The sequence below is a fragment of the Phodopus roborovskii genome, unplaced genomic scaffold (assembly GCF_943737965.1).
Source record: "Phodopus roborovskii unplaced genomic scaffold, PHOROB, whole genome shotgun sequence".
Lineage (NCBI taxonomy): Eukaryota > Metazoa > Chordata > Mammalia > Rodentia > Cricetidae > Phodopus > Phodopus roborovskii.
Genome location: NW_026126409.1, coordinates 27,871,536 through 27,892,269, shown reverse-complemented (window position 1 = coordinate 27,892,269; position 20,734 = coordinate 27,871,536). Strand labels below are relative to the sequence as shown.

Here is a 20,734-nt window from a genome sequence, read left to right as displayed (position 1 = left end):
TTGTGGGCCTGTGGTGCCTTAGCAGACTGAGGCTTGCTCAGAGGCAGTATGCAGCTATGGTAGTCCAGGCATTTACAGCCATCGAGGCAGGGCAGTCCCCCCGAGGCATGGCTCACAGTCATGAATAAGAATTGATCCTTCACGCTCAGGTTGTATGGCTTAGCACTGCACTCCGAGTTGGCTCTGGAAGCTAGCAATTCCGAGAAGGGCAAGTCTGGTTGCATGTGGGTTGGTGTTCGAGGCCCCATCTCCAGGAAAAAGATACCGGACGGGTGTGGCACTGACTTGGCTGACTACAGGGATTCAGTGTCACTACAATGTCCACTACATTACTGGAGATCAGACCACTACCCTTGCCTGTTGCCTTAATAAAACAAAAAGGGGGAACTGTAGAGAGCTGCGAAGTGCCGCGCCTTAAAGATGGTGCTGGCTTCCGCCTTCCACCTTCCCGATGGTGAGCGCTCTCTGTCATAAACAAGTCCTTATTTGGCTAAGCCTGTTCAGCTTGCTTGCTTCCGTATAAGAGCAGCCTATCTTCAGGGTCCACGTGGCTCACTAGGGTTGGTCAGCGCAAGGGGATTTAAGCCTGTGCAGGCATTTCCCCGGGGTCAGAAGAAGAAGCATGTTCAAGGATCCTGATTAAACTGCTAGAAGATCTTCCCTGAGTTGCGTTTTTCTTTGCTGGTCGAGGTTGGGCGAGACACTTTTTATAGGGTTTACAACAAAGCCCGTGCATCAAATCATCTCAAAGCATCAAGAGCCCGTGTGGTGCAGTCAATCAATTTAAACCATTTTATAGTTTTTAGACCAATTATTTTAAATCACCCAAGCCCATGCTTTATAGATCAATCAGTTTTCTACAACCCTGGAGGTCTGCATTTGTATGGGCTCCTAGACCTTTTACCTATTTACTGGCAGAGGACAGGGTCTGGAATTTAAGGCATTTAGGGCTTTTTAGATAGTATTTTTAAACTTGTAGCTTTCTGGGTTCATTGGAGACTTAGGCTGTTATTTTCCATCCTTTCAGCTACACAGAGAAAGCATCTTGAAAAACCAAACCAAACCAAAAACCTGTGAAAAGTTTAAAAAAACAACGAACACAATTAAACTAGTTGGTTGTGCATAGGAATCACATGGATTTGTGTATATGCCATGACCAGGGCAGGACTGGATATTTTCCTCTGTGGCTCTCTGTCGTATTTCCTTGAGACAGGGTTCTCACTGAAGCAGCAACTCACCATTTGAGTTAGATGACAGGTCAGCAAGCGCTCTAGTTTGGCTTGTCATTGTTCCTCATGCTAGGATTACAAGCATGTGTGGTCATGCCTGTTTTTTTACATGAGAGCTGGAGATTCTAACTGAGGTCATCATGCTTGCAGAGCATACTCTTACCCTACCCACTTTGCCATCTCTCTGCTCTCTAATTGTTTCTTTTAATACAAAATGTATAGTTTGTAAAAATAATTTAGAAGTACTTAATACATATGACCCAGGCCATTTTAAAACAAAACTCATGCATGAGACTTCAACCCTACACACACAAAAAAACTATAGGCAACTAAGGGATGCTGAGAGTGGGAGACATAGTCTTTCTCACGGAAGAGCACAGCAATTGATTCTCCAAAACGGTCAGCTAGCTCTAAAAAAACACACACACACACACACACACATATATCTTATATTATACAGACTAAGCAGATTTTACTTATGTATTTAGGAACACACACACACACACACCCCTAAATGCAATATATATATATATATATATACATATATGTATATACATATATGTATATATATATATATATATGCCTATAACAACAATTAATGATAAAAGAGGCCTTGGTTTCGAAAGAGAGCAAGAAAGATTATATGGAAAGGTTTGAACAGATGTAAGGAAAAATATTATAATTTTAAAATTAACGAAAGGCTGGGTAGTGGTGGCACATACCTTTAGTTCCAGCACTTGGGAGGCAGAGGCAGGTGGATCTCTGAGTTCAAGACCAGCCTGCTCTACAAGAGCTAGTTCCAGGACAGCCTCCAAAGCCACAGAGAAACCCTGTCTCAAAAAACAAAAACAAAACAAAACAAAAAAAATATTAAAGAATAAAACTTGAAACAAGCAAAAAATATATTGTCTGGAAAAAAATTGCTATGTAGGATGACTTTGAACTCCCAATTTCTAGAATTACAGATGTGCCACTGTACCTAGTTTATGCTGTGTTGGGCATTGAGCATACTATCAATTTTAGCTTCTTTCTCAGCGCATAAATATTTTCCATGTTTGGTGGTTTGAAAGAAATTGATCCTATGGGAAGTGGTACTACTAAGAGGTGTGCCCTTGGAGGTATATCATTGTAGGGGTGCCCAGTGTGGACAGACTCCTTCTGCTACCTGTGGATCAAGCTGTAGGACTCTGAGAGCAAGTTCCAGGATAGGCTCCAAAGCCACAGGGTAACCCTATCTTGAAAAACAAAACAAAACAAAAAACAAAACAGATATAGACTCTCAGCTCCTTCTCCAGCACCATGCCGTGATAAAGGACTAAATTTCTGAAACTGTATGCTATCCCAATTGGAATTGCTGTGGTCATGGTGCCTCTTCATGGCAACAGAAACCCGAAGACAGCATATGTGTTTTTTGTTTTTTTGAAGACAGGGTCTCACTATGTAGTCTGGCTGTCCTGGAGCTCACTCTTTAGACCAGGCTGCCTTGAATTAACAGAGATCTGTCTTTCTGCCTTCTGAGTGCTGGGATTAAAGGCGTGCACCACTGTGTCTGGAGTATGTATGTATTTTGATATAGAGATTTACACAGGCTGGCCTGTGTATCTCAGGTGGGTTTGAATTTATGGCAATCTGTTTTAGTCTTTTAAGAGCTGGGATTATACCACGTGTCACTATGTTCAACTACTTAATTTTTTTTTTCTTTTTGTAGTATGAGGGATTGAACCTAGGGCCTTGTACATGTTGAACATGTACTTGGCCACTGAATTGCATCCTCCATTATTAAAAAATGTAAAAGCTGGACTGGTGAGATGGCTTAGTGGATAGAGGGGACTGTTATCAACTCTTGACAACCTGAGTTCCTGGTACCCACATGGTAGAAAAAGAAAATGAATACCTACAATTGTGCACATGCACGGCACGCGTGCGCGCGCGCGCGCGCGCACACACACACACACACAGTGATATATTATTTAAAAATAGAAGCATTTCAAACAAGAGTCATGTAGCAGGCTTGCATGAGGATGACGCTGAGCTCCTGATCCTCCTTCCACCCACCAAGTGCTGTGACTACAGATTAAATTCTTTTGAGACAGGGTCTGGTTTTGAATTGTGTCTGTAGCCAAACTTTCAATACTCCTACCTCAACCTCCAGAGTAGCTGGAATTGTATGTCTGAACACCCAGACCTGGTTTAGTATATAAATTATGTGAACTTTAATGTGTTGACTGGCCAGGTATGATGGTGGCACATGCCTTTAATACAACATACCAATTGAAATACCTGAAGAAGACGAATAAGGTCCTAGGTTTATTTCTTAGCACTAACTAAAAAAAAAAAAAAAAAAAAAAAAAAAAAAAAGAGCCTCTCCATATATACTAAAATTGAAGTGTTACATAAGATTTTATTATATCTGTAGTTTATAACTTACTCATCACTGCTAAGATTAAAGATCTCTACATCAATCACTCTAGCTTTAGTGTTTGTTCCAGAATATCTTTACCAACCAGAGACTATAAATCAGTACAGATTTTCATGGTGAACTTGGGAACTTCCTGAAAATTCATTTATCTGAAGGGTCAGTTGCTCACAAAACAGGTTCCTTCTTCAACAGTGAGAGACTGAACTCAATTGGCCAAATCCCCATTCACATTACAACGGAACAGAGTTGGGATGCACAAGTCTGGGTTCAATCCCCAACAACCCAAAAGGGAGTGGAGAATCTGATTTCCATTTCTTTACCTTATTGCTCAAAAACTATTATACCATGAACTATGTTAACAACCAGAGCTCCATCTTGAAAACGTTACTCAAAGGACTCCCATCTGGTGCAGTCCTGTGCATGCCAATGCCGCCTTGGTCTCTGAATTCATATGTGCACTCATCTTTTTATTTAGCTCTTGTTTTCTTGGTGCTCTCCATACCTTCTGGCTCTCACAGTTTCTGCCTCCTTTCCTTTGGGCTCCCTGATCCCTGAGGGGAGGGATTTGATGGACACATACCATTTAGGGCTCACTCTCGTTTGTACACTTCCTTTCTTCTTCCTTCCTTCCCTTCTCCCTCCTTCCTTCCAATATTTTGAGGCAGGGTGTCTCTGTGAATCCCTGGCTGTCCTGTAATTTGTTCAGCAGACCAGGCTGGCCTCCAACTCAGAGATCCACCTGCCTCTGCCTCCAGAGTGCTGGGTGTGCTACCATGCCCAGCTTCCTCTGTATACACACAAACATTAAACCTCAGCAACGTTTTAGCCACCAGAGCACCTCTGCATTATTTCCTAAACTTGAAATCTCCTGTTTTCCTTTTAAATCCTGTCTCCCAAATGTATTTATTCCATTCTTTTTTGGATAATGTCCCAACACTGCCATTTGGCTTAGGACAATGTAGACCAAATTGGTCTCAAACTCACAGAGATCTACTTGCCATTGCCTCCCTAGTGCTGGGATTATAGGCATACCCAGCCCAGATTCCTAATCATCACAAGCTAGGCATTATTTTCTCAGGAAACACTTCACCCTGCAGAATGCAACTGTGTATATACACGTTTCCTGTCATGGTACGGGACATCATACAATCTCTATACAGGGCATCTGTCCCAGAACTGGCATGTCCAGAACAAATGCAGTAATTTACACATACTTGAATATCTGAGCACTAGAGAACCAGGCAAACTGTGGGACATAATAAATGTTACTTGAGCTAAATTGAAGAGTGACTGCAAGTTTCAAGGTTTTCAAAGGATTTGCAAAGTTGGACATCCTATCAGTGGGGAGTCCCTCAGTACCTGAGCTGCCAGGTTGCCAGAGGTGAGTCATGGAGTGACAGTGAAGTCACAGAACCGTGAGGCCAAGGTTAAGTCATAACAGTAACGCCCCTAGGCAAACTGACAGGAATAGCAATAAGGGGGAGCAGGTCTAGGGTATCTTTGGGCGGGTGTGGGGCGGGAGCAGGCACTCGGTAGCGGGACCTGTAAGGGTGAGAAAATGCTTGGTAACTAATAAGCTAGGAACCACAGGTCCAGTAACCCCCAAGTGTCACAAGGCCTAGCGCCATCTTATAGACCCTCACAATCGGTCAATCCACAGCCATCCGGACCATCACCGCAGGACGGGCACCTCCCTGGACCTCCTGGAGATGGCCCGCACCTTCTGAGGCAAGCACTATGGGCTTGATATCAGAGGGGCTCATCCCATCTGGCCCTCGCCGCACGCAGCCTTAGGGCCTAACAATATCTTGCCCGCATTACCCAGGGCGCGAGGTCATCGCTCCAGCCTCGCCGGAAGGCACGGCCGGAAGGGGCGGGCACTGCGCCCGGCGGGACCTTCACGCCATGGCTTCTCGTGGCGTCGTTGGCATCTTCTTGCTCTCCGCTCTCCCTCTCTTGTGTCTGGAGCTCCGGCGCGGAATCCCGAGTCTCGGTAAGCGTTGTCCCCTCCTTCCCCTCCGTGTTCACATCTGGGGTCTTTTCACCTGCCTGGTCCGTACACGTCTTTTCTGGCCATGGCGCCTCCGCGCGGTTTTGACTACAATTCCCAGAGTGCATCGCGCCCGCCCCTCTTCCGGAGTCACCTCCATTTCTCGGGGGAAAGGTCCCTTGGGCTCTGGCCAGGGTGTGCTTGGAAAGGGTCACGAGTGAGAAGCGCGGGGACACATACAAACGGTTGCACTTCAGAGTATGATGAGAGCCGGAAATAAATAAGTTGGTGGCATGGGGGCCTTCTGAGCACCGAGACTGATCTTTGAAGTCGGGAGCCATCGCCTGGAAAGGAGGGTGGAGCAGAAGGGAATGTTCCAGGCGAAGGCATTTGTGGCAGGATCAAGGAATGGAAGAAAGGGGGTCTCCAGATAACATTTTTTGAATCCTTATTTATAAGTCAGAAACTGTTTACAATCTCCATCTCCATGACTGATGGAAGGGCTTGTAGGTACTGTTAGCATAAACAAACAGTTCTCACCTCAGAGGTGGCAAGAGTTTATTTTGGCGTCAGATAGGAATGTTGGTGGTCTCTAAACACAGATTTGGGGTACGTCAAATTATACGTTCCACAGTTCCATGAAGTTTTTGTAGTAACAGAAAATAACGTCATAAAACACCTCAAGTATATATTGGTACAGCAGGGAAATGGGTTATTGTATCGTGCAGGGAAACCTTTCCCAGAGGCCTCGGGTGCTGACATTGAAAGCTAGTGGGCTAAGTTAATACGTTCCGTAGATTCCCTGTGATAGTCACAGGACGTTTGGTCGGGCATAGTGGTGGGCAGTGAGTGGCTATTAAGGGGGCTAAAGATAGCCCAAGACAATTTGTGCAGGCTCTGGACCTGTAACATTCCAACCACTCCAGTCGTAAAACAGTTAATCATCATCTTTTTGTAGAACGTGCAATGTATGGGGAGCTTCTTTGGGGGAACTTGAGTTCACAGAACTGCTCAAGACTTTACCCTTGAGAGTGTTGTGCTGAGGAGGATAAGTGGCTTCTTGGAGATGGTTTTATTTTTATTTGTGTGTGTGACAGAGTCTTAAACTAGCTTAGGTTGGCCTGCAACTTGAAGCAAGCCTCCGCCTCAGGCCCCTGGGTGCTGAGATGACAGGTGTCAGCCACCACTCCTGACTTACCCGTACCCAGAGCTTTTAAAAGGGTCATTCTGGATTCTGTGTGGAGGATGTTTTGGAAGGAAGCTATAGTGGAAACTACTGAGGCAAGTTAGGGTTTCCTGTAGATAAGTAGTTATAACAATGACTTGAACTGGGATAACAGAGAACGAGTGTGAACTATAGACAGAGTTGGGATACAGGTGAAGTAGAAACAGTAAACCCCGTGGATGGGTCATTTCCATGTCTTTCTCCTTAATTATGTCCCGGACCAGAGTAATAGCTCTAACTGTTCTGGAACCCACTTTGTAGATCAGACTGGCTTCAGACTCAGAGAAATCCACCTGCTTCTGCCTCCTGAGTGTTGGTATCAAAGGTGTGCTCCACCATGCCAGGCAAACACACTTGTAAAGTTAATGATGTCCAAGATAAATTCTCTTTCCTTCAGCCTCTCTCATCAGCAAGGACAAGAAGTGAAAATGAAATGTTCTTTAAACGGTTATATTAGAGCCAGGAGGCAGAGGCAGGCAGATCTGTGTGAGTTGAAGGCCAGTCTGGTCTACTGTCCAAGTTCCAGGACAGTCAGGACTGTTAAAGAAATCCTGTCTTGAAAAAAAAAAAAAAAAAAATGGAGTACAACAAGACTTTTCAAGCTTTTTTTTTTATACTTTGTATATGTTGATATGGGTGTCAGTATGGGTGCATGGGTTTGTGGAGGTCATAGGATAGCTTTTTTAAATAAAAGATTTATTTTATGTGCATTGGTGTTTTGTGTGCATGTATGTCAGTGTGAGGGTTTCAGATCCCCTGGAACAGAGTTACAGACAGTTGTGAGCTGTTATGAGGGTGCTGGGACTTGAACCAGTTTCTCTAAGAGAGTATCGTGCTTTTAACCATGGAGCCATCTCTCCAGTCCCGGAGGGTGACTTTTGGAAGTAGGGTTTCTCCTTCAACCTTTATGTGGGTTCTGAGGAATCAAACTAATTCTAAAGATTGTCAGGCTGGGGAACCAAGCACTTTTGTTCCTAGTCCTCTTGTGGCCCAACATGACTTTTATTTCAACAGCAACAGCGGGAGCTCACATTCATCACTGCGAAGTTTACCTGCTTTTGTGTTTACTCTGCTGATGCAGAATCTTCCACTAGTCAGCGAGAAGGACATCATTTAGGATGGGGGAGAATGCTTCTCTTCAGCACTGACCTCCAGGGAACTTGAGATTTCAGATTTGTGTGTATGTTCCTAGACCTTATCACAGTGTTTAAAAAAAAACTCAGCCAAAAGTTGGAGAAAATGCAACTGGCTTTCTGGCAGTATTCCTGCTTTGGGAAATTTCACTGAAATCTAGAATCCTTTGCTGTGTGAAATACATGAATGGCAGTGGTTTACTTTTCCATCCCAGAACTTGCTCAGTAGGCCAGGCTGGTCTTGAAAGAGATCCACCTGTCTCTGCCTTCCCAGTGCTGGGTTTAAAGGCGTGCACCACCAACGCCTGGCCCTGCTTGGTTTCTTGATAGTATGGTAACAGTATTTAAGTCTGTTTTAGAAATTACACCTTCCAGGGAAATAGCTGCTATGCTAATCAGGTTACCAGTGGAGCACACTTACTGGTGAGTGATGTTTTTGTAATTCCTTTTTTAAATCATCAGTTAAAGGACCACTCTGACCCAGACCTTACCACATGGATTAGTTGGTTCATCTGTGTCTGCCAAGTTTTAAAAGTAAAAAATAAAAGCATTCTGGAATCAGGTTTCAGGGCCAAACAAAACAAAACAAAGGAACAGTCTAAAAACAGGATAAATTTTGATCCGATTACATCTCTTCCCTCAGTATTTAACAAATTGCATTAAACAAGACTGACATTCTTTTAAATTTTTTTTTTTTTAGAGACAGGATTTTTCTCTGTGTAGTCCCTGCTGTCCTGGAACTCACTCTGTAGACCAGGCTGGCCTTGAACTCACAGAGATCAACTTGCCTCTGCCTCCCTAGTGCTGGGACTAAAGGTGTGTGCCACCACAGCCTGGTGATACTAAGCTTTTGAAAATTGAATCTTTGCCTAGGCTCTCAAAAACAGTGTGAGAAGTTTTGAATTGTTATCTTTCCCCCAGATAAACATATGAGTAGAAATGTTATGTGCAAACCAGTAAGTGCTGGGAACTAGAGAAACACAAGGGTGCAGTGCAGTCCTGAGAAAGAATTTGGCGTTTCATGGACTAGACAGGTGTGCATACCACAGCAGATAAAAGTATGCGTAGACAGCTGGAGGCTAAGGCCCTGTACTAAAGAAGTAAATGAGCAAATAAACATTTTGGCCAGCAGGATGGCTCCACTGGAAATGGTACTTACTGCCAAGCTTGGTGACCACACTCAATTCCTGGAACCCATGTGGAGTTGAGAGAGAGAACTGACTCTTGCAAGTTATCCCCTGACCTCATGTGCATGGGGGGGGGGTGCGCTCTGCCCCCACCCCCCAGTGCCCCAAGTAACAAATTCTTGAAGAAAAATTTAATGTCATTTTTTGGGAATGACTATAGAACTCGAATTTGACAAGATACTACCCTCAATCTTATAAGGAAACCAAATCTTGAGCATTGGTAATACTCATAATATTTATAATGCAGCTGAACACCGTGTCTTCCTAAAACAGGATGTTTCTTCTAGAAGTATTTTCTCAGTTCCTTGTGGTAGTGACAGTGCCCCAGGGGTCTCAGGAAAATCATCAAGGATGTTTGCATCATTTAGCATTTACTGTGCTTTGTAGTATAGACAACCTCTCATTTGTTATTAGTAGCAGGGAGAGTGAGGATTTTTCTTTTAAAGAAAAATGTTTCATTTCAATTTTTCTTTCTAAGGAATTAAAGATCTCATTTTGCTGAGTGGCCGGATATTCCTGCTGCTTGCCCTGCTGACATTAGTCATCTCCGTGGCCACCTCCTGGTTTAACTCATTTAAATCTTCCCAGGCTCACCTGAAAGGTATGCTTACTACTTGTGTTATCTTTGCATATTTTTAAACTTTAAAAAATAAAAAAGTAACCTTTTCTATCCAAATTTCTTTCTTTTGTTTATTCCACAGTAAGAACTGTTTGACCATTAATTTGTGATGTGTAGTTTCAAGTGGGAGTCGTGGGTCCCACGGGCGGAACTAAGGGCATAAAGTTTGGCAGTGAGTGTTTACCCCCTGAGCTATTTCACCAGCCCAAGACACTGCAAACACCACGGGACAGAGAGGTGGTAGTGGTTAAGAGCACTGGCTGCTCTTCCAGAGGACCTGAGTTCTATTCCCATCACCCACATGGTGTCTTACAACTGTCTGTAACTCTGGTTCCTGGGGACCTGACACCGTCTTCTAGCCTCCATGGGCCCTGCATATATGTGGTACACAGATATATATGTAGACAGAACACTTGTATACATAAAATTGAAAACAAAGCAAAGCAAAACAAAAGCCAGTATTGCACTTGGCTTTATAACAGATTACTTTTAAAACTAACAGCTGTTCTTAAATGTATTAACAAAAGTGTCCCAGTAAAGAATTTGGCTTTTTTGTTGTTTTTCGAGACAGGGTTTCTCTGTGTAGCAGTCTTGGCTGTCCTGGAACTGTAGATCAGACTGGCCTTGAACTCACTGAGATCCACCTCCCTCGACCTTCTGAGTGCTAAAGGCACACATCGACACCACCACCACCACCACAGCCCAGCCAGAACACACTATCTTAAAAAACAGAAACAAGGCCAGGTGATAGTGCTGCATGCCTTTAATCCCAGCACTCAGGAGGCAGGTGGGTCTCTGTGAGTTCAAGGCCAGCCTGGACTACAAAGCTCCAGGACATCCAGAGCTGTTACACAGAGAACCTCAAAAAACAAACAAAAAGAGAGACAGTGAGTTCTATAAGCCAAGCTGCCTTGGTACTTACTATACAGCTGAGGGCAACTTTGAATTCCTGATCCTCCTGTCTCCCTCTCCTGAGTGCTGAGCCCACAAGCATCCACCAATAAGCATGGAAGTTTGTGGTGCTACACATTCATTCCAGAACTTTGTGTGTGCCAGGCAAGCATTCTATTAACCAGGCTACACCTCAGCCTCTGTTCCTGATTTTACAATATAAAAATACAGCGAATGGTATACATGTATAGCCTCTTCACATTAACCAGGCAAAAAACAAAACAAAACAAAACTGCAAAGGATTATTCAACCCAATAAGTAGATGACAATGTATATGCTTTGGGGTTTCCCAATCATAGATTTTGTCTTTTCTCTGCTTTGATCTCTGATTCTTCAGGTGACCTAATTTGGAAATTAAACAAGAGCATTGTAATTTCCATTAGGAACTTTATGTGAGTTGCATTTTTAGGGCTTGTGTGAACCTTAGTTGTAGAAACATGAATAGCATGTGTGCCCAAGGTTCAGTCCTTATCCTCTAAAAAAAAATCTAATAAAGTGAAAATGTGTTGCTGTCAGGAAGACCTCGCTTGCTCACATTGCTCCTCAAGCTCTTGAGGTCTGCTGTTAATAAATGTGGAAATGTGCCCTTGGTGGCTCCTGCCCATGTAAATGGTTCATTTGCATCATTTGAGTGTGAGTCACATGTCTTACTTAGGGGTTGACAGGTTATTGGCTTAATCTTCACTGAAGGCTAATGCTACATAATATATAATATTAAAACTTTAGGATGTGTGTGGTGGCCCATGCTGTTGTAATCATAGCATTTGGGAAGCTGAGGCAGGAGGATACCTAGTTCCAGGCCAGCCAGGGCTATGTAGAAAGGCCCTGCCTCCAAAACAAGAAATTTGTTATATATAATAATAAATGTTAGTGAAATGTTTCAGAGCACAGCTTTTATTACAAGTTCATATGCAGATGACTTCATTTTTACTGGTTGAATGTACCCCATTTTCATTATCTCAAAAAAACATAGTGCTAATGTCTTTTAAAACATTGAATTCTATAGGATATTTTTTAGAGAAAAATGTATTTTATCCTTTGATACTTGAGAATGAAAAAGTACTTTGATGTTTTGGGGTCAGAAGGAGAAGAAGAGAATGAGAAAAGACAAAGGCTCGTGAGGAAAAAGCAGCAGGAGGCCCAGGGTGAGCAGGTAAGGCTGGGTCCTCAGGACGTCTGTAGGCTGTCTCACTGTGCGTGTGCTGAGGTCTGTGTGTGCTGAGGTCTGCGTGTGCAGTTCCCGGTGTCTCACTGTGCGTGTGCGTGTGCTGAGGTCTGCGTGTGCTGAGGTCTGCATGTGCAGTTACCAGTGTCTAATTCACACGGTATACGGTCTTGCCCTCCCTCTATTTTGGAGACTAGGTTCCTTGTATTGCAGGCTGACCTTGAATTTAGGCTGTTCTCCTCCCTAAGTGCTTCGATTATCAAACTCAATGTTGACCCTTTAAAATTAGAATAAAAGTCTTCATTCATGTGTCTGTCTGTGTGATGTGTGTGGATGGAGTTGGTTCTCTCCTTGCACTGTGTGGGTCCCATGGTTTGAACTCAGATGGGGGAGTCAGGCAGGGTGGCAGGTGCCTTCACCTACCTGACTACTGTTGTAGCCAATGTTGGCCCCAGTTTCAGAATCTTCCTGCCTCAGTTCAGCAGCCTGAGTGCTGAGCTCAAAGGTGTGTGATACTATGCCCAGAATATCCTTGTTTTGCATGTGTAGTATTTTTTTTTTTTTTTTGTTATCTCTGAGTCTTGGTCACTGTTCTGTTGCTATGAAGAGACCATGATCAAGGCTGGCTTATAGTTTCATAGGCCTAGTCCATGATCATCATGTCAGGGAGCATGAGGTCAGGCAAAAGTTTTATATCTTGATCCACAGGTAGCAGGCCGAGTGATGCTGGGCCTGTCATGGGCTTTTGAAACCACAAAGCTTACCCTCAGTAACACACCACCTCCACAGGGTGTGGAGGCCACACCTCCTAGGGTGACTAAATATTCAAATGTATGATTCTGTCTTAGGGTTACTGTTGTTGTAACACTGTGGCCATGACACCTCTTATAAGGAAAACATTTAACTGGGGCTGGCTTACAGTTCAGAGGTTTAGTCCATTGTCATCATGGAGGGAAAGCATGGAGGCATGCAGGCCAATGTGGTTGCTGGAGAGTTCTCCGTCCTGATCAGAAGGGAATGGGCCTGGCTTGAGCTGGTGAATTTTCACAGCCACCCCCAGTGACACTTCTTTCTGATAGTGCCACTCGCATGAGCCTATGGGGCCATTCCTATTCAAACCACCACAGGTTTTATGGACAATGGGAATGTCTAGAAATACTAATGTAAAGTAATAACACCTTTTTCCTTGAATAGGCCAGCAGATATATACAGAATGTTTTAAAACCTCAGCAAGAAATGAAATTGAAAAAACTAGAAGAACGCTTTTATCAAATGACAGGTGAAACCTGGAAATTAACTACTGGCCACAAACTTGAGGTTAGAAAAATGCTTATTTTATATTTTGAATCCTATTATTGTTCCCTGTTGTTGTTGTTGGTGTGTGTGTGTGTGTGTGTGTATGTATACACTTGCCCATGTAGGCACATGCTAGAGTTCCATGCCAGATGTCTCTCTCCCCCTCTTTCCCCTCCCCCTTGTTTTGGAGATAGTCTCTCACTGCACCTGAGCCCATAGTTTCAGCTGTGTGGCTGGACAGGTGGGGTCCCTGATTCACCTCCAGCCCTGGGTTATAGTGTACCACCACCATACCTTTTTTGTACATGGGTGCTAGGACCTAAATTTGATTCCTCAGGGCAGCAAGTGTTTTCTCACTGAGACATCTCCCCAGCTCCTAGGCAGGCAGGCAGACAGGCAGGCATGCATGCATGCATATATATGTATGTATGTATGTATGTATGTATGTATGTATGTATGTATACATATATATTCAAACACCATATTTGTGCTCATGTTTCCTTTTATGTATAGATTTTTTTGTGTTTGGTAGGGTTTTGAGTCAGGATCTCACTGTGGAGCCCAGGGCAGCCTTGAACTCATTGTGTAGCCTTTGCTGATCTCAGTCTTGGAGTACTTCTCCTGCTTCTGGTGCTTAAATGCTGGGATTCCTTGCATGCACCACAATGTTTGACTCCCCATCAGTTTTTATTTAGTGCATTTGTGCATTTGTGTGTGAAGTGGTTAAGTGGTTTTTTGTTTTTGTTTTTGTATTGTACCTGTGATAATGTAGTCTCTGAGAAAACCATTGAATAACACTGTTCTGAGGAAATTCTGATCTTTGCGTAAGTAAAATATCCAGATATCCAGAGTATTAAACTCACATTAAGAAATAGATTTACTTTATGTGCATGAGTGTAATGGGTAAGGTTTTCTCTACCCGCCGCCGCACCAGCCCCAATTAATACACAGAGACTCTGTATTAGATATAATTCTGTTGGCCAGGTACTAGTTTCTTATCGGCTAGCTCTGTCTTAATTATTAACCCATTTCTATGTATTTCCACGTGGTCTTACCAGGGAGAGGCGGCTGGTGGTTCTGCCTTCTCCAGACTCTCCATCTTGACTCCTCCTTACTACTTCCTCTTTCCTCCTTGTCTTCTAGTCCCTCCTATCTTCATTTCCTATTGGCCAACAGTGCTTTATTCATTAACCAGTATGAGAAACATAATGGCATCTCCCATCACATGAGTATTTTGCTTGCATATATGCATGTGTACTCAGAAGAGCAAGTCACATGGTTGTTAGCCTTCATGTGTGTGCTGGTAGCCAAGCCTATGTCACCTATCACAGCAGCAAATGTTCTCTTGTGCCGTGTCATCTCTCCAGCCCCAGACTCACATTGTGTCCATCAAGCTTGGTTCTGTTTTTAAAGTCATTGTTGTTGATACCTGTTTTTCATTTGGTCATGGGGTTTACAGTTAAGTATTTATACGGAGAAAGGGCTTATGGGAAGGAGTACTGGTGACTGATTTTTAGATTAAGGCCACATTTTTGTGTGTTTTGTGTTTGCTGCTTATGCTGCATCTTCCATTATCTTGCAAAGGAAAGGATGCAGTAAAGATGACCAGATGCTTATCAGCAGGGCCCATTCTTGTTTCACAATGGCCAGTGTGCCCTAGACAGTCAAGAGCAGGTAAAACATAACAGATGCCAAAGCTGGCCAATATACAGTACCACTGCTGTGTGTGGTGACTTCCTGTGTGTGTGGGCATGTATGGCTTGTGTACCCATGATGAGGCCAGAGAACATCAAATGACCTTTCTGTCACTTTACACCTAGCTTTTTTTTTTCCATTTTATTATTTTATTTATTTATTTATTATGGGTGTTTTACTTGTCTGTATTCTGTATACTACATGCCTAGCCTGTGCCCACAGAGGCCAGAAGAGGGCCTTGGCTCGCCTGGAACTGGAGTTTTGAAGATGGTTGTGAGCCACTGGGTGGGTGTTGAGAATCAAAGCCGGGTCTCTGGAAGAGCAGCCAGTGCTCTTAACGGTTGACCCACTTCTGCAGTCCTTGACCTTACTTTTGAGACACTGCCTCTTACTGAACCTGAAACTCACTGTTTTAACTAGGTTAGCTGGCTGGTGATTTCCTGGTTCTGCCCTGTAACTCCCTGCTGGAGTTACAGGAATGTCCTTCTGTGCCCAGCCTTTTGTGAGGACTGGATAAAGGTCAATTCTGAAGGCCCGTTTTCTTGTCCAAGGAGATTATTATGCTTTAGTTAAAGTAACCATTGTGAACAGAATCTAGTTGACAGAACATGCCTTTTTAGAATTGTTCCTTTTTTTTTTTTTTCTTTTTTCTTTTTTGACCAGGGGGATGAAGATTTGGTGCTTGACAATTCGAGTCAGGTGTTGTTTGAAACAACAAACAGAGAAGCAGCAAGGAGACGGAACTTGCCCAAGCTTTTAACGGAAATCACACCACCTGCTCCACAGCCTGCCAAGAAGGAGGTTCGTCCACACCACTCACTGTGTGGCTACCATGGAAAGAGGAGGATGGCTTCTAACAGATGGTGTCTTCTCGCCACCTTGCAGAGGAACAGCTATATAGATGCTAGGTCCTACTTAATCACAAAAATCTGAACTAAATTAAAAGGAAAGCTAGAAGATAATGCTACTGCATTACGAACACAATTTGGTTGTGTGGAGAAGAAAAGGCCAGTGTTCACGAAGGGAAGCATGCCCTCTGTATGTCTTAGGATAATCCTGGTGTGTCTTGTGATTGGCCAGTGCCTTTTACAGGCTGAAAACCCTCATTTTAAGTGCCTGGATCAGAAATATTTCAGATTGTAGGATATTTTCATGTTTATATAATGAGATACTGGGATAAGCTCAGGTATAAACACATTCATTTCTGTATGCCTTATTCACATAAACTCAAGAAGTTTTAATCAGTGGCCCTAAGTAATTTTGTGCATGACAGCAAGGCATTATGCTTCTACCTCCCAGGTGCTATGACGACAGCCTGTACTACAACCCAAGGCTTTTCCTGTTTCTTTAAATGGTGCCACCAGACTGGGCCTCACTATAAATGCTTGGTAGATGTATATATTAAGAAACCTTTTTAAAACCTAGATGCATGTAACCTTAACCTACTGAATGGGGATCTTCTTTAGACTTCTCACTTCTTGGGAATATTTTTTACTTTCCTGTCACTAATACTCAGATTTCTTTAGGTCCCTGATTTACCCGAAGAACCACCAGAAACAGCTGAAGAGGTATGTTTCTCGTATTCTCCATTTCCTTGGATGTCATCAGGTAGGGTTTAGAGAGAAGAACAGGTTCCTGTGGCTGCCCTGGGGTCATGTCTCTTGTGAGGGTGGCATCAGAGGCTCAGCTGAGTGCTGCCCTGGGAGGCAGTCTGCTGAGCTGCCACGTACAGCACACCCAGGCAGAGAGGGCACCGATCAGTAAGTGAGCTGCTTACTACGGAATAGCAGCTTTGAGATAGGCAGATGGTGTCACACTGGTCTCCACTCAGACGAAACTTCAGCTGTTTGACCATTGAAGGAGTGGCTCACTGTTGCTGGGCGGACAGATACCCCACCTGCCTGGTCATGGAGGGAGCCTGTCTTGGTTTCTGCTATTGGTCATAGGTGATTGTCTGATGCAGGGAGACCACGTATATTTAGGACCATGAAATAAGAGAGCTGACATTGTCCCATTTTGTGAAGTTCAGCATCCATTAGACTCCTCAGAGAACAGTTTTTTAAGCAGCCTTTTTTTTTTTTTTTTTCTTTTGATTTTTCTGAGACAGGGTTTCTCTGTGGCTTTGGAAATTGTCCTAGAACTAGCTTTTGTAGACTAGGCTGGCCTCAAACTCTCAGAGATTTAAAAGGCCTGTGCCACCAATACAGTCTTTGAAGTAGCCATTTTAAGAGAGATTCTGGGAGGAAAACACTTACCGTGTGTGTGCCTGAGTTTATGTGTCCCATATGCATGCAGATGCCTTTGAGGCCAGAGACAGTCATTGGATCCTGTAGAATGGAGTTTTGGGATGTTGGGAGTCCCTAATGTGCATGAGTGTTGGGGAACTGAAGCCAGGTTCTCTGCAAGAGCAGTACACGCTCTTTTAACAATATTTTGTTTTCCTAGACAAGGTGTCTCTGTAGCTTTGGGGGCTGTCCTGGAACTCGCTCTATAGACCAGGCTGGCCTGGACTTACAGAGATCCTCCTGCCTCTACCTCTTGAGTACCGGGATTAAGGAACTTGGTCTATAGACTAGGCTGGCCTGGATTTACAGAGATCCTTCTGCCTCTACCTCTTGAGTACTGGGATTAAAGATGTGCCCTACCGCCCAGCTAAAAATAATTTTCTTTTAGATTTGCTATGTGCAGTGTGTTATCTGAATGTATGTCTGTGTACCACATGGAAATCAGAAGAGGGCTTCATATCGCCAGGAACTGGTGTTGTCAGTGGCTATAGTGCTGCGAACTGAACTTGTGTCTCTAAAAGAGCCAGTGCTCTTAGCCACTCAAGCATCTATCTCTTCAGCCTACTTAACCTTTTTTGAGGTCGTTTTCATGTAGTTAGTCTAGGATGGTCTCAAACTTACTATCTTGAGTTTCCGATTCTGTCTCTGCCTTTACAGTTTAGGGAACTGGCTTGTATCACCTTGCTGGTGTTTGTGGGGATGATTATTGAACCCAGGGCTTTGTACATGCTAGGCAAAGTCTCTACCAGCTGAGCCACATCCCTAGGTCGGACTGGAGTCCCTATCTGGACTTCTGTTCTTGAGATAAGGTCTTGCTTTATATTTATAGCTCAGGCTGACCTCACGTGTGTAGTCTCTTTGCCTCAGCCTCCTGTGTGGTTTGCAGATCTGGGTGACCACTGTGGCTTATTTGACTGTTTTGTTCCCCAGGTGGTTACAGTTGCCCTTCGATGCCCAAGTGGGTGTGTTTTGAGGAGAAGATTTTTCAAGTCTTGGAATTCACAGGTGAGGAAATCAGTGTTTTCGGAAATACTGACTTACCAGATTTGCTAATAGTGTGTTCAGAGGCAGTGGGATCTGTTACCACATAGACAATATGGATATTCTGCTTTGCATAAGGGTTGATAATTTCTTTGAATTGTGATCCCTACATTTACATTGTTGTTTTTCTCATTATTTCTCCTTTTTTAGTGTTAGGCTAGTGTAGCTAGTCTTTCTCTGCCCCACCAGCCAGCTCCCAAATAAATGACACAGAGACTTATTATTAAAAACTCAGCTGATAGCTTAGGCTTGTTACTAACTAGCTCTTACAACTTAACTGATTTTTATTAATCTACTTTGTCTCATGGCTTTATTACCTTTACTTTGTACTGTCCATACTTCTTCCTCTCTGCCTTGCTTTTTCCCAGCATGCTGTTTGTCTGAAAATACTGCCTAGCTATTGGCTGTTCAGCTTACTAAACTAATCAGAATGATACATCTTCACAGTGAACAAAACGATTAATCCACAACAGGATAGCTCTAAGGCTTCAAGCAGACATTCTCTTACTGGCTGTATTTCCTTGTTTAATTACATTTTAGTTGGTGGATAACATGGTGTGTTGAGGCTGTGTCAGCCTCCCGAGAGCTTAGATCACAGGCATGAGCTAACACACCTGGCAGCTTATTTTAAAAAGTCTTATTTGGGGGTTGCAGGTGTAACTGGAGTGTAATCCTTCTACCTCAGAGGTTATGGGTATGACACCTGGTAGCACTGTGAGTTTGGAACCAGTTTGTGAGACCCTGACTCAAAATCATCTACAGAAAGGTCTTAGGTTGTTTTTTGACATAGGGTTTCTGTGTAACTGTGGCTGCCCTGGAACTATGTCCGTAGACCAAGCTGGCTTCAAACTCAAGAGATCCATCTACCTGCCTCTCTCTGCCTCCCGAGGACTAAGATTAAAGGCGTGCACCACCACATGCCTGATAGAAAGATGTAATGTTAGAAGTATAAACTTAGTGGCAGAGTGGGTGCTCAGCATGTACAAAAGACCTGGATTCCATTCTTACACTTGTAAAAATGTCTTAATTAAAATTATGACATACAGATTTCTTATATAGATCAGTAGTAGATTCTTGGCTGGTGGCTAGCAATTCAAGGCACTTTGAACATTTTATCTTTGTCATTTGTTTTGTTTTTTGTTGTTGAGACACAAAATCTTGCTGCTACCTGGGCTGGTCTCAAACCCAGTAACTTTTGGTTCCAGCCTCAGCTGGGACTACAGTTGTAATAGAATATATCAAACTTTTTCTTTTTGAAGCAAAACATGCTTTAATATTTCAGGTTTTGAGGCAAATATGTTTTCAAATGGATTTGAAATTTTTTATCTTTTTTTTTTTTTTTCTTTTTGTGGTGCTGGACCCAGTGTGTGTATGGTAATCTTTATGCACAGTTATAGGAATGGTTCACAGTAAATTGGGCTTTGTCTCAGGGGCCCAAATATGTCCATTTTGATAAAGCTCCTTCATGATTTTGATATGTTCTGTTGGCTTAGATTTTGATCCATATTTCTGTTTCCAAATATTTTTTGTTCTCAACATTTCACTGAATATTTTCCATACCCTATTTATGGATAAGAATTTGTTATTATACTAGTAGGCCTATACTGTCTCTGGAAAAGCATTTAAGGTTATTCATATCTCCAAATTCATGACATACCACTCTCCCTTAAAGTCTAGAAAATTTCTTTGAAAGCAATTAGAAAATTACTTTTCATTCCTTGGGACACAATTTCAGAATGACAGCTGTACAGTGTCATAGTGAGAGATTCTGGAGGAACCTTTACTCTGATACTAAAGCTTTTTCCCTTCTAGGTCTTATTTGACTGGATGATGAAAATTGGGTACCACAAATCCCTATACAGCCTTTCCACTTCCTTTCCCAGAAGGCCTCTGGAAGCAGAGGGAGGCTTGTCACTGGAGGACATAGGAATAACTGTGGATACTGTACTTAATGTAGAAGAGAAAGAACAAAGTGGCCAGTAAAGTCAGAACTACCTGTTGTCCTTCAAGTTGGTACATGTGACTTCACAGGGCAGTGTTGACATTAAAGCTGTGCTGTACCTTGAACTCTTCTTGTTCATAGGAGCACACCTACATACAATGGAAGAGGACTGTCACCTTACATTGTACCAAAGTGAGAACAAGGTAAAAAAGATGTAGTAAGACAGACATCTGATATTTGGTCTCAGGCAGGCATGGTGACACATGGTCCTGCCTTATTTATTTAAGATCTGTGATTTTTGCTTCTTGACTCCACCTTACCACAGTTATTTCAAAATTCAAAATCTTCAAGTAGAAATGTTGATTCTACTGTATTTCTAAAAATTTAAAGACTTTAAAAGAAATTTCAGAGTGGTCTGATCCTATGTAATTTTGACTCAAAGCTGGGGACGAAGTTTTTGAAACATGATCTTTGGGGAACACATTGAAACTACAGTAAATAAGGTCATTGTTGGTAGGTAGGTACATTTGGAGTGTATTGTTTTTGTACACTGATAC

General features: G+C 43.0%; 2 protein-coding genes across 2 annotated transcripts in view; one reads left to right on the top strand and one right to left on the bottom strand.

Moving 5' to 3' along the window:
- Saraf (store-operated calcium entry associated regulatory factor) overlaps positions 1–20,734 on the bottom strand; it is a 735,200-nt gene that overhangs the window by 468,828 nt on the left and 245,638 nt on the right. The window lies entirely within an intron of this gene.
- Positions 5,475–20,580, top strand: Ubxn8 (UBX domain protein 8). The gene is made up of 8 exons (XM_051182258.1): positions 5,475–5,641; positions 9,662–9,784; positions 11,836–11,906; positions 13,113–13,235; positions 15,573–15,710; positions 16,436–16,477; positions 18,125–18,199; positions 20,048–20,580. Exons 1-8 carry the CDS (start codon positions 5,554–5,556, stop codon positions 20,216–20,218), a joined length of 831 nt encoding a protein of 276 aa, XP_051038215.1. The 5' UTR covers positions 5,475–5,553; the 3' UTR covers positions 20,219–20,580.